This window comes from Symphalangus syndactylus, chromosome 19 (genome assembly GCF_028878055.3).
Source record: "Symphalangus syndactylus isolate Jambi chromosome 19, NHGRI_mSymSyn1-v2.1_pri, whole genome shotgun sequence".
NCBI lineage: Eukaryota > Metazoa > Chordata > Mammalia > Primates > Hylobatidae > Symphalangus > Symphalangus syndactylus.
Window position 1 is genome coordinate 64,992,305 of NC_072434.2, and position 14,476 is coordinate 65,006,780.

The 14,476-nt window shown below is 44.8% G+C and overlaps 1 protein-coding gene across 3 annotated transcripts in view; it reads right to left on the reverse strand.

Annotated features, from left to right (window-relative positions):
- The window catches only part of SLC30A10 (solute carrier family 30 member 10), a 47,570-nt gene that overhangs the window by 17,942 nt on the left and 15,152 nt on the right, over window positions 1-14,476 (reverse strand). Inside the window, exon 1 of one of the 3 annotated variants that reach the window (XM_055234464.2) lies at window positions 203-1,087. The exons of 1 other annotated variant lie outside the window; for it this stretch is intronic. In XM_055234464.2, the coding sequence (XP_055090439.1) occupies window positions 203-842 (640 nt within the window). In that variant the 5' untranslated portion in view covers window positions 843-1,087. Of the gene's footprint in view, window positions 1-202; window positions 1,088-14,476 lie in introns of those variants that run through there. One more of the 3 variants, XM_063613948.1, reaches the window with a different exon arrangement.

Genomic DNA, 14,476 nt, shown 5'->3' on the forward strand with positions numbered 1-14,476 from the left:
ATGGATTTATTAAAAAAAAAAAAAAAAGAAAGAAAGAAAGAAAGAAAGAAAGAAAGAAAGAAAGAAAGAAAGAAAGAAAAGAAAATAAAGAAAAAGAAAAAAAGCCTGCAGAAGAAAAAGAGGGCGTGGGATGAGAAGAAAGGGACCGGGTGGGAGGAGGAAGGAAGGGCCAAGTGGTCCAAAGGATGCAACCGAAAGGCACCTGCTACGTTTGAGAACACGGTCGCCCCCTTCTCCCGCTTCCTTTCCACTGAGGTCCCCCGGAGGGTTACGGCCGAGTCCGAGCCTGGGGCTGTCGGGGCCGCAGGGCGCCGTGGGTCCTCCGCACCCTGAGGCCCCCCGAAAGCGCCGGGGGCGCAGCCCTCCGCCAGCTGCTGCCGCTGCTGCAGGCGGCGACTGCGTCCTCGGAGGCAGCACGCGAACCAGGCGGCGCAGTCCTGGAAGATGAGCAGCCCCACCACGTTGACCAACAGCCCCAGGACGCCGACGATGAGCACCAGCTCGGGGTCATCCACGCGCTCGGGCCGGGCCAGGCGCAGCACGGCCTCCACGAAGATGGTGAAGCAGAGCGCGGTGAGGAAGACGGCGTTGCTCAGCGCACCCACCACCTCGGCGCGGGCGTAGCCATAGGTGGCGCTGAAGCCCCCGGTGGGGCGCCGAGCGATGTAGCCGGCGCTCAGGCCCACGCACAGCGAGATCAGGTCGGAGAGCATGTTGAAGGAGTCGGAGAGCAGCGCGATGGAGTTGCCCAGGTAGCCGGAGACCAATTCTGCCACGAAGAAGGCGACGGTGAGCACTAGCATGAAGAGCAGCCGGCACGTCTTGCCCGAGTAGCGGCCCATCTCGCCACCAGCCCCGGGCGCCCAGCGCCGCACAGGGGAGCGCAACCCGCCCCGCGCGCAGCCACAGGTGGGGGGCGCGACGAGGCGCCACGCGGATCCGTGAGGGCCGGTACCCGCCTCCCAGATTGTCTCGCCGGCCCTGCCCCGCCGCTTTTTATAACGCGAGGCCGAGCGCCGCCAGTCCCCGCACGTCCGGAGTCTAAAGGAGTGGCGGCCGCAGTATCTGAACAGCCCGTGCGCCGCCTCCCGCGGCCCTTTTCCCTCCCTCGCGCCCTGGGCCTGACTTAGCAGGTGGCTACGAGCCAATGTCTCTCTTTCTGGGACAGGACTGTGCAGAGGGGCGCTGCGGAGGAGAGGGGGCGTGTCTGGATGTCAATCTTCACAGACTCCCTCCCCATGCGGAGGTGGGATTCACCCAGACACCGCGCTTCTCCTGGCCCTCAGGGTCGCCAGTGTCCTGTTGACTCAGTGATAAGGGCCTTGGCTGCTGTGGGGTGTGTTGGCTGCTGTGGGGTGTGTTCGCTGCGGTGGACTGGGACACCTTCGCGTACGTGCCCCGAGGCACCTTGCGGTGCAGATTCCATATTAATCAGGTGCAAGGCCCTGGAGCACAGGCTTGGGGCAACTTGCCCTTGAGGGTGCTTCCTGCTTTTCATTTCGTGAAATGTGACCTCATCCTTCACTCAGCCCTCCACTGTCATTCCACTAACCCCAGGATAAACCTATTTAATCCTCTCTTGTTCCTCACAGCCATCATAAATGGTGCAGGATCGTTCCTATTACCCACTCATGGCACAGGATCGTCCCCTTTCCCCTTCAGGATCTTCGCTGTCAAGGCTTCCTTCCCTGAGTGAATCGCAGACAGCCCTCCGGAGAGCAGACCCCACTTCTGTAAGCATGCACTCCTGCCCAGCACTCGAAGGCTGGTCTACTCTGTGGTAGACACAAGTCCCTTGGCCGCCAAAGAAACCAGGGCTGACCTACCTCCTCTGTGTACTTGTCTCATTCTCCATTGAAGAGAATATTCTCCTCACCCCCATGTGTCCCTGACAGCATGACCTGATACGCAGTACAATCGACTGACCTACATGAAGGTTTATTCCAAATAAAGACTCTTTTTTTTTTTTTGAGACGGAGTTTCGCTGTTGTTGCCCAGGCTGGAGTGCAATGGCGCCATCTCGGCTCACTGCAACCTCCGCCTCTCGGGTTCAAGCGATTCTCCTGCCTCAGCCTCCAGAGTAGCTGGGATTACAGGCACCATGCCCGGCTAATTTTTTATTTTTTGTATTTCTAGTAGAGACAGGGTTTCACCATGTTGGCCAGGCTGGTCTCGAACTCCTGACCTCAAGTGATCTGCCCACCTCAGCCTCCCAAAGTGCTGGGATTACAGGCATGAGCCACTGCGCCTGGCCAAGACTCTTCTATTGACAACAGGCTCTGTTCCAAATAAAAGTTATCCAGAAGGTAACTGTCTCCAGGACTCTGGAAGAGGCTGAGGAAGGGACCCTTGAAGAAGGGTGTCTGCTGCTGGTCTCTTCCTGCTGTGAAGGTTTGGGAGGCCTGGCTCCTAGGTTTCTTTGTTGGTTTCTTTTGTTATCTCATTATCTCATCCCATAGAGGATTTGAAGGTGCAGTCTGGTCATCTCTATTCTCCTTCCCCATCCCCAGCCCCTGAACTTTAACCATTCCTGAAAAACACACATGTAGTTTTGGCTTGGAAATGAATAAAAATGTCTTATTCCAAAAGCAACAACAAACAAACAAACAAACAAAAACACAGGCCAGGCGTGGTGGCTTACACCTGTAATTTCAACACTTTGGAAGACCGAGGTGGGAGGATCACTTGAACCCAGGAGTTCGAGATCAGCCTGGGCAACATAGGGAAACCCCATCTCTACAAAAAATAAAAATAAAAAAAATTAGCCAGGCATGTGTGCCTATGGTCCCAGCTATTCAGGAAGCTAAAGTGGGAGGAAGGCTTGAACCCAGGAAGTCGAGGTTGCAGTGAGTCGTGATGGTGCCACTGCACTCCAGCCTGGGTGACATAGCAAGGCCCTGTCTCAACCCCACCTCCTCCCAACCACAGAACATCCTAACCTCTAGCCCTGTTCATTGTCCTTAGCCTTGTAAAACATAACCTTGTCTTTCAGTATCTCTGAGGTCCATAACAGCCATGCTAAAGCATCCTCGATCCAAGTCCCACCTTACACCAGATAAGCCTCCAAACTCAGAGAGCTTATTAAATATTCACACCTCCAGGAAAATATACTGAGAATTAGAGAAAATTGATCATTAGAAGTATTTTCTAAAAATCAATATAAAAATAATAATGTAGAGGTAAGAAGATACAGACTACAGTATTTTTCACTAGTGTAAAATGGGAATAATAATAGTATAGGGAAGATTAAATGAGTTAATATGTGTAAAATGCTTAAAATAGTGCCTGGTACACAGTAAGCACTCAATAAATGTTCTATTATTGTTGTCAATAGTATTAATACTACAGCACATGTGTGATGGAATTACTATTGAACAACAGATGACACACTCTAATAAACAAAAGAGATTTATCAGAGTACTGTACCCATTACAGTTTCTGGCTTAGACTGTCTTCAAACTGTAAAGCTTCTGAAACATTTAATATGACAGCAAGCAAAACAGTCAAAATAAGTGAGGGAGGCCTTGTGGAACTAAACTTGACAAACTAAAGCATTCCTTGCTAATTGCATTTCTTTGTCATTCACCACTGAAAGAAAAACTGAAATCAGCAGAAATGTATCACTGGAGCAGATTGCCCAATTATTTTCCTAACCAAAGGCAGATAAGAATTGTGTCACTGCCCCAGGAGTGCAGTGGATGGAACCGGAAAGCCAGTGGCTGAGGAAGCTGGAGGAGCTGGAAGTGGCAGAGACGGCCTGCCTGGGAGCCCCATTCCTGACTTTAAGAAAAGGTAAGTGTTGCCAGATGGTGTCAATAAAAGGCACTGTAGGAAAATGTTTGTACTAAAACTACACACACACACACACACACACAGTATATATAATCTAAAGTTAATTGATAAAAAATAGGCTGCATTTTATTTTTATTTTTTTAAGACAGAGTCTCACTCTGTCACCCAGGCTGAAATGCAGTGGCCCAATCTCAGCTCACCACAACCTCTGCCCCCCTGGGTTCAACAGACTCTCCTGCCTCAGCCTCCCAAGTAGCTGGGACTACAAGTGTGTGCCACCACACCCTGCTAATTTTTGTGCTTTTAGTAGAGATAGGGTTTCACCATGTTGGCCAGGCTGGTCTCGAACTCCTGGTCTCAAATGATCTGCCTGCCTTGGCCTCCTAAAGTGCTGGTATTATAGGCGTGAGCCACCACACCTGGCCAGCATTTTATACTTAGCAACAAATTGTGAGGTTTAAATAGCTTTTGTTTATTGATCTCTTACTCTGCCCAGCCCTGTGCTGAGAGTTTTATAAGCATCATCTCATTTCATCCTCATCACAGCCCCATAAAATAAGTACTATTTTCTAGGAAAGAACCTGAGATTTTAAGTAACTTATCCAAGATCACACAAGCTGTAAATGATTGATAGATTTGAGATCTGAACTAGGCATCAAACTCTAGAGCTTACACCCTTTACTTCCAGATTATACTAACTCAATCTTTTTTTTTTTTTTTTTTTGAGACTGAGTCTCGCTCTTGTCACCCAGGCTGGAGTGCAATAGCGTGATCTCAGCTCATTGCACACTCCGCCTCCCAGGTTCAAGCAGTTCTCCAGACTCAGCCTCCTAAGTAGCTGGGATTATAGGCACCTGCCACCACACCCAGCTAATTTTTGTATTTTTAGTGGAGATGGGGCGTGAGCCACTGCTCCTGGCCTTTAATGCTTCTTTTGTTCTAAACAAATGAAATGGTTTTTAAAAGTTCTCTTAGTATTGGTGCAAAATTTGATATGCTACAATTCATAAATTCAGAGATTATGACACTAAAAATTATTTTTATACTGGTATTTGACCAGAAATTAACAATTAGTGTGTTTTTTTAGAAACTGTAAAAGCATCTGTTTTTGTTTTTAGTTCTACTTGACAAGAGATGACATTGCCTTTGGAGAAGAGAATGGACATCTTTTCAAAGCACCAAATTCTTATTGTGGATGAAGTCAGCTCCTCATTGGTGAATTTATATAATGTGTACGTCTGTAACCCTTTGTACAAAGGTAATTTTTGTACCCCAAAAGTATGCATATTGACCCTCCAAGTTTTTTAGAATCCATTAAACTTAAGAGATTCTTGACTTGAGTAACCATTCTTTTTTTTTTTTTTTTTTTTTTTTTGGGAGGCTGAGGTGGGCACATCATCTTAGGTCAGGAGCCTGAGACCAGCCTGACCAACATGGAGAAACCCCGTCTCTACTAAAAATACAAAATTAACCAGGCGTGGTGGTGCACGCCTGTAATCCCAGCTACTTGGGAGGCTGAGGCAGAAGAATCACTTGCACCTGGGAGGCAGAGGTTGCAGTGAGCCGAGATCATGCCATTGCACTCCAGCCTGGGCAACAAGAGCAAAACTCCATCTAAAAAATAAAAAGAAGAAAAAAGAAAAATGAGGTAGTGGTCAATACTAATTTGAGTGGGCTATATTTATAAGGGAGTTGTGATTTGCAGCCCACCTAGAAGGAAGCAGCTCTAATATGAATATAAAGCTGTGCCCATCAGCCTGCAGTGTCCTCACCCAAATGCCACCTCCATGGTTTCTTCAAAATGCCACTTATTCTTGCAACAAAAGAGTATGTCTCCTAATAGCCCTGGCCCAGGAAGTGTTAGGAGCACGAGCATAGCATCACATGATACCACCTACTTACTAAGGAAATACCAGACTCTAAATAATTTTAATTTTGCACTCACTTTGAGAAAACTTAAAAGGCAGAGTAGTGCTGCAGTTAATAATTTGAGCTTTGGAGTCGGACAGATTTGGAACTAAATCTGGGCTGTGTTTCTCACTTGCTACTGCTCTTGTGACCTGGGGGGCACGTTCCTTACTAAACCTTCTCTTTCCTCACCTGTGAAATAGGGATAATAATAGTATCTACCTCATGAGGTTGTCATGAGACTTAAGTGGGAAAAGGTATATAAATTGCTTAGGATAGTGCCAGATTCATAAGAAAGGCTCAGTGAATATTAACAAAAAATAACCATCACCTGGAGTTTTAAATCCAAGTTAGAGAGCAGAATATTCTCCTTCACCAAAGGATTCGCTAAGGATTACTTTCAGAGAAAATATACATTTAAGGATTTGTTTACAGCTCCGTCTTGGGAGCAGTGAAATTTATGAAGACATAAGATAAAACATGTTTAAGTTTCTGCAATTAGAAGAGAAGTATAGGCCAGGCGCAGTGACTCACGCCTGTAATCCCAGCACTTTGGGGGGCTGAGGCGGGCGGATCACCTGAGGTCAGGAGTTCAAGAGCAGCCTGGCCAACATGGTGAAACGCCATCTCTACTAAAAATACCAAAAAAGGCCGGGCGTGGTGGCTCACGCCTGTAATCCCAGCACTTTGGGAGGCCGAGGCGGGAGGATCACGAGGTCAGGAGATCGAGACCATCCTGGCTAACACGGTGAAACCTGGTCTGTACTAAAAATACAAAAAATTAGCCAGGCATGGTGGCAGGCACCTGTAGTCCCAGCTACTCGGGAGGCTGAGGCAGGAGAATGGCATGAACCCAGGAGGCAGAGCTGGCAGTGAGCCGAGATTGCACCACTGCACTCTAGCCTGGGCAACAGAGCAAGACTCCGTCTCACAAAAAAAAAAATATCAAAAAAGTTAGCCAGGCATGGTGGCGGGTGCCTGTAATCCCAGCTACTCAGGAGGCTGAGGCAGGAAAATTGCTTGAACCTGGGAGGCGGAGGTTGCAGTGAGCTGAGATCATGTCATTGCACTCCAGCCTGGGTGAGAAAAGTGAGACTCCATCTCAGAAAAAAAGAAGAAGAAGAAAAGTATAGTTTGAAAGACAAAGTTCCACATATACAAAATATAGGAACCGAAGTTACCATCTGTTGAACGCATGGATATAAAAAGATGACATCAATTTTTATATAACACCAGGATGATGCCTTTTTTTCTCTAAGTATTTCAGAATGCATTAAATTTAAGAGATTCTTGACTTGAGGTGAACGCTATTATTTTAGCGGAATGATAAAAGCTGGGTAATGGTTAACACCACTTTGAATGGGCTGCTGATAAAGGAGAAATACTTCCTTGGGCTGTTAGATTCATTTGAGAGCAAAGAGGCCAACTGTGGTATCTGGGGTCAGCTTGTCATTATTGACACTATAGCACTGCTTTCTGTGTTTCTTACCATCTCCAGGTCAAAAGGACAACCCCAGAGATGCACTCACAGAGAAACCCTGTGCTTGGGGTTTGTCAAGGGGACGAGGGTAAGTGAAAACACAAAAATGAAAGGGGTTATGGCTATTAGGAGGAACAGGGGAAAGGGTTAAAGGCAGAACTGGCAGTTTAAGGAACACTTTTCATTCAAAGTTCATCATCATTTATTGGTATCATATGGGGTCTGAATCCTTCTGATGGGTGAATAGTGAGGGGTAAAAATCAGCTTTTAGACTATTTCCAATTCAAATGGAAGCAAAAAGAACTACAAGTTGCAAGAAATAGAGAAAAACTCCCCCTTGATGTTGATTCTAGACCTAATTGTTTTAACTATAAGTTAAATTGTGTTATTTCGTAAGTTACAACAAGGTTTCCTACGTGTTCTTTGGTGCCATCAGAAACAATCCAACACAGATGGTAACCTTCTTCACTGCTAGATTTCGCCTTAAGTTTTAGACTATATGAACATGAAAAAAGTCATTTGCCCAAGAAATTGTGGAAATAATTTTGTGTGAAGGGGAGAGAGGGTCAAAACCAAACATATTAATAAATGTCCTTAACTTTATTTGCCAAATGACCTGGTTAAATATATAGTGGGAGAACACAGGCTTTGGAGCCATGCACATCTAAAATCCAGTCTTGCTTCTGTCAGCTCTTCACAAGTGAGCAAGTCACTCAACTTCTGAGCCTCTATGTTTTCATTTCTAAGCTAGATATAGAGGTATCGCTCTCTCAAACAGTAGTTATGAGAATCAAATGAAAAAGCTTATGTGAAGGGCCTTGCATAGTTCTTTTAGTGGATAATCAACAAACATTGGCTCCTTCCATTGATTTCTGGCTGTCGTCATACCCAAAACTATTGTTGACTTCCAGTTGTGGAATCTCCTTCATAGTTATCTAGAGTATCCTACTTTTTATAAAGTCATGTATGTCCCCTTAATCCAAATAATCTACTTAGCTAATTATCTTAAAACAAATTAGCTATTGACTAATAAAATATTATATGAATATAAAATATTGATTAATAATATGTTACAAATATAAAAATATTTAAAATAAAATCTTTTGTAAATCTAAACCCAAACCCCCTAGTTTTATCATTGACATCCTTGTTTTGCCATCATGACCTACTTGCTAGTCATGTGGCAGAAGAGTAGAAAGAATCAGGGTATCTGGACTGGGAGACACTATTACTATCACAAAATGAGAGGCTATTTTGAATATTGAAATGAGATCTGGAAGAGAACTAAGATTCTTGACCTCTGACATGAAGTTATTGTACAACTTGGACCAGTTACAGAATTTCTGAGCCTTAGTTTCCTAATCTGTAAAATGCAAAGAAGAGCCTCATACTACTTAGTGTATCTAGTTGGTTTGAATATCAAATAAGATAATGAAGGTACAAATATATAGAAAAATAAAAGGCATTATTGCTGTAATTATGAAGCCATGGACCCACAAGCAGCATGAGTTCTAGAAAGCAAGCACTGTATTTGTGGCCACCAGTATTTAAATGGGTCAGCTTAAGTTTCAGATTGCCCAGACCCCTCCCTGAAGCCCTCCCTGCTTTCTTGTGGTAAGAGATCCCGTCCCCTTTGTCCCCTTGGATACAGAGGTAGGCATGTAAGCCAATCACAGTCCCTCGTGCCCTGGTCACAATGCTTGGTTCAAGAGATGGGCACTTGACCCAAGATGGGCCAGAGTTCTTCTTTCGGAATTTTTCAAATGAACCTGGGAGAGAGGTTTCATTTCTTGTCTGGTCATTAAACATGAGGATGTGACTTGGAGCCCCTGGTAATCGTGTCTTCCCCTGCTTCTTTACAATACCCTTCAAACTGCAATAGGAGAGGAAGCAGAAAGAGCTGAGAGGCAATGGTAGAGAACCTTTGCTTTCCTTCTTCAATTATGCTCCTAATTTGACTTTTGAACGCTGCACCCTCCTGGTTTTCCTTATACTTCATTGACAGTTTCCAAAACACTTACATTCTATTGTGTACTTGTAATTCTGAAAGTGGCTTAGCCACAGTTCTATATTTAAATTGATTTGATGCTCACCAACAGTCTTTTCATACCATGGCTTTCCGATTTCTGAGCTCATCTTGATTCACATTTTGGTTGACTGGATTTCATCTAGTCTTTTTTTAAAAAAAAGAAGAGCTCTTGGGTTATCTACATAAATATATTTGTTAATGTCATTATGTTGCCATTCATAAATGAGCAAAACTTAGATTAGATGGGTATGAAATTCATAGGTTCGTGTTTTATTTTATTTCTGAGAACTGTATAGACATCTATCTCATCATTGTATCTTGACATTGCATGTCACTGTGGAAAAATCTGAATACAGCCTGAAATTTGTCCTCAGGCTTTTTCTGCGTAGATGCCTGTGGGATTCTTTATTTTTGATATTTAGCAACTTCTCCAGAATGTATGTATGAATTATTCCATATCAATTTTCCCTTTTGGTATGCAAATTTTTATCTTCATTTAGTTCAGAAAAAAAATCTTCTATTATATCTTCGAATTTCTTTCCTGGGGCACTTGTCTGCTTTCTACATCAGGAAACACCTAGTGTGTATATGCCGCATGTCCGCTCTTTGTTTTCCACATCTATTATCTTTCTTCTAGTTGCTTTAAATTACTTGATGAGGCCAGGCGCAGTGGCTCATGCCTGTAATCCCAACACTTTAAGAGGCCGAGGTGGGCGGATCACTTGAGGTGTGGAGCTCAAGACCAGCCTGGCCAACATGGCAAAACCCCATCTCTACCAAAAATACAAAAATTAGTCAGGCATGCTGATGTGTGCCTTTAATCCCAGCTACTCGGGAGGCTGAGGCACAAGAGTCGCTTGAACCTGGAGACGGAGGTTGCAGCGAACTGAGCTCGCGACACTGAACTCCAGCCTCGGGCAACACAGCAAGACTTAGTCTCAAAAAACTAGAATAATTCCTTAATCAATTTCTCTACCCCGTCTTCTATATCACTGATGGTTTTCAATGGTGCTTATTTTATGCCTCACTGCTTCCTATATGAGTTTCATTTCTGTAATGTTTGTTATTTTTTCCCTGGCCACCGGAGTTCTGACAGTTCATGTTCATTGTTTTATCTGAAAATTTCTTCTGTCGCCTGGGGTAATTATTATTTTTCTTCAATGTATTTTTTCTTCTGCCTTTTTTGCTGATTCCTTTTTTAACTTTTTCTTTGTAGTATCTCTATGTAGTTACTATGTTGGATCTTTGCTGATTATCATGCATCTTTGAGTGGGGCACTTATATCCAAATTTGCTAACAATGGGGGAAGGGGTTGAGGGAGAGACCCAAATATGCTTCTTCCCATCAGGATAAGTCACTCTGGAGATGGTCTACATGGTTCACAATGGAGCTGCCCAGTGCAGTTTTTGATTTGTGTTAGGAGAACGCTCCATTCCCCCAAGCTTCACATTTCCATGAGGGCACCTCCAAAGGCCCATCACTCTAGACATCTTTCTACCACTCCTCTGACTTTTCCCAGAGGCAGGATCGCTTCTCTGTCCGGTAAGCTTGGGAGAAAGAGTGCAGCATGCTCAGCTGTCCTCTTCTGGGACTTCTTTTTCAAATTTGCCTTCCCCGGGGACCTGCAATCCTGCTACATGAGAGAAGCTAACTGGGGCAGGTTTTGCCCTGTGGAGGGAGCCCTGGGACGGGCGAGGAAGTTTAATTCTGGGGTGGACGATTAGGAAGCTCTTTGCCACTACACGTCTAAGCCATATCCTTCAATATCAGTAATCAGGTTAATATTTTATGTTCAACTGTCATCTGTATCTTCTGTATCAGTTGCTTCCAAACATAGGAGAGTAAGAAATGGGTATTGTTTGTGTGTCCCTGAAGCCCTAACATATTGGTAAGTTGGCAAGAACCTTGAGAAAGATAAAGATGAGTATGTAGAGGCCAAAGTAACCCATAGAGATTGAGCCTGTGGTAAGCAGCTGCCAGGTTTTAATGCTTCAGTAAGAGTGAGTCAGGAAGTCAGGCAGTATTTCAACCTTGACAGGTCGCAGCAGCTTATTGCCTACAGAAGAATGCTACTGCCGTAGCTATGGGGCTGTTTTAACAGACCTTAGTAAGCATGAGTTTTTAAGACCAATTTTTATTACATGCTACACTATTACTGTGCAGAGAAAATGAGAGAGAGTAATTTGCTCTCAGAAACAACGGGCAGACTAAGCTAGAGGATTGGAGAGCTTTCTTGGGGCTAGAAAGATACAAAAAAGAAAAATGCCCACATATGTAAATACTCTTAAAAGGGGGATGAATTGGATGAGACTGGGGACTAGCAACCAAATAAATCTTTCAGAAGCAGGAAGGCAATATTTCAGATAGTTGCCTGGGATTTGGAATGCACCTCTACCATCAGAGGGATACAGATCCAGGCAGCTATTAAAAGCTACCCTCTCAAAGCTGTGAATGCCATCCAAAATAAATGCAATTGGGGAATACAACAGTTATTCCATGCCTGTCCTATCATTATATGTTGGGTGTGTGGAGGGCAGGTCATGTGTTTCTTTTTTCTTTCTTTTTTTTTTTTTTTTGATACCAAGTCTCACTCTGTCGCCCAGGCTGGAGTACAGTGGCCATGGTCTTGGATCGCTGCAACCTCCACCACTCGGGTTCAAGTGATTCTCCTGCCTCAGCCTCCCAAGTAGCTGGGATTACAGGTGCCTGCCACTGCGCCCAGCTGATTTTTGTATTTTTAGTAGAGAGAGGGTTTCACCATCTTGGCCAGGCTGGTCTTGAACTCCTGACTTCATGATCCACCCACCTCGGCCAGCCAAAGTTCTGGGATTACAGGTGTGAGCCACCATGCTCGGCCACTTCACAGATCTTCAAATCAAGAGGGAGACAATTCAAGGAGCTGTATCTGAGGAATTGTCCCAGAAGAGCCTCTTTAACCACGGACCCATTCAAGGTGACAAGATCCTAGACTTGGAGCTCATGCCACATGGACTGAGATTTTAGGGATCTTGGGGAGGAGTGAGAGTCTTTTGCATGTGGAAGTGATGAGAATCATAGCCAAGGGGCAAACCGGGCAGATTGTTTTTTCTAAAGATGGCCATAATCATATCTCTACTCCACATTCTCCTAGTCCACATGTTCTTCTACAGGGTGACCTTGATACGCCTTCCATTCAAAGGCCGACTCTTTGTGCTCGACACTCGTTCCATCTTGTCACTTGCTTGCAATCCATAGACTCTAAGGTTGAATCAGAAAAGGCAATGGAACTTCTACCTTGTTCGATGGAGCACTCATGCTTGAAACCCTGAGCCACCACACCCAATGTCCTGAGACCACCCTAGTGTGAGGAAGCCAAGACACAAGGAGCAGTCACGTGTAGGTGGTCCAGCCAGCAGTCCTATACATTGAGACCTTCCAGCCCGGATGCCAGACCTATAAGTGAATGAGCCTTCAAGTGACTGCAGCCTCAAGCCATCAAGTCACCCCTAGCCTTTGAGTCTTCCCAGCTGAGGCCTCAGACATTGTGAAAGCACACAGCCTGTTCCCACTGTGTGCTTTCCAAATTCTAGCCCACTGAACCCCTGGGTTCATAAAACAATTGTTATTTTATGCCAGTACATTTGGGATGGTTTGTTGTACAGTAACTGGAAGGGAGAACCACCATGTGAACGATTGGGAAGCCGTACAAAGAGTCTATAAAGTTTGGAACTATTAGAGATGAGAAGACAATGGATATTGGCATAGAATATTTAGGGTATTATTAGGTGAGCTTCAAAACAAAACAGTTATTGTGGGGCAGGGTTTTCCCATGTCCTGAGTGAACAGATTAAAAAACAGACAGACGTAGAATTCTCCTGATGGGCACAGGAAGGCCGAGACATACTGAATGGGATCTAGGCAGGACAATAGTAGTTTGAGTCCAGGCCTGGGTCGATTTTTGGTTTAACTGGAAAGCCTTTCAAGTGAGACTATCTAACTCAGAGAGGTGAGGGTTGATCAGATTTGTTTGGACAACAGTTGCCTTTGGCAGACCCATAAAACCCTGACTTCATTGCTCTCACTGAGAGTAGAAGAAAAATCTGTTTGAATAATAAATATCTGACCCAGAAAACCATGACAAAGTAAAAGGAAGAAAGTCCAATGAAAACGCCAGCCTACATGAGGTAGAGAAGGAAAGAGACCAGCTTACAAACTTGATTAAACCATTAACAACCTAACTGAGCCTTCCTGAGAGGAGAAGCAGAACACAGAAGGAAATGAAACGGGAGAAGCACGTTCCAAACTTCAGAATGAGACATTCAGTTGAATGATATGCTTGCCACCTTCAAAAGCTGTGGAAAGATAATGTTTGGAGGAGCATAAAGCAGAAACAACAAGACAAACTTGAAGCCTTCAAAACAGCTTCAGCTCAGCAGTTTGCTAAGGCTGAACTTCAGATGGAAACAAATGTGAGCATGAGGGAGCAGCAGGATTAGAAGCAGGATTCACAGGTCTAAGCAGTCCTAGAGCTACAGGCAGTCGCAGCAGTGAGTGTAGACGGTGCCCGAGTGTAGACAGAGCCCGAAGCAGGGGCTCTAAGTGGAAATGGAACTAGGGACCTTCCTTCCCTTCCTTCCTTCCTCCCTTCCCCTCTGTCTTCCTCCCTTCTTCTCTTCCTTCTCTCTCCATTTCTTCCTTCCTTCCTTTTTTCCTTCCTTCCTTCTCTCCCTTCCTTCCTTCTCTTCCTTCCTTCCTTCCTTCCTTCCTTCCTTCCTTCCTTCCTTCCTTCCTTCCTTCCTTCCTCCCTTTCTGTCTCTCTCTCTCCCTCTCCCCCTCTCCCTCTCTCATCTCTTTCACATGCTGATTGGAAATATACCACAAATAAAATCTGCAGCCCAGGATGTCACTGCTGCACATATCTAAACTCTGCAAGCAAGCAAGAATGTTTTCAATGTCACTCACTGGGAAAGGATACCATGTGTTTACCCAGATAGGAAAACTTGGTGCCATAATCGATCTCCTGTTGTGAAAGCTCTGCCAGTGGAACTTAGTACCCAGGTCTTGGCCCTGGCCAGGTCTGGCATATACTGGCTGGTATCTTTGAGAGGCAAAAACCAAGAAGACTTCTTTCCTTTCTGAGTCTCTGCTGTGGCCATAAAAAGCAATAAAGATGGCCTGGTTTATAGTAAGTGCTAAATTGTGGGAATCTAAATTTTCCTATAAGTGTTCTAGCTCTGGGATAAGGCTTCAGACTTTTTGAAATCTTCGGAAAGTGTGGCAGAAAATAG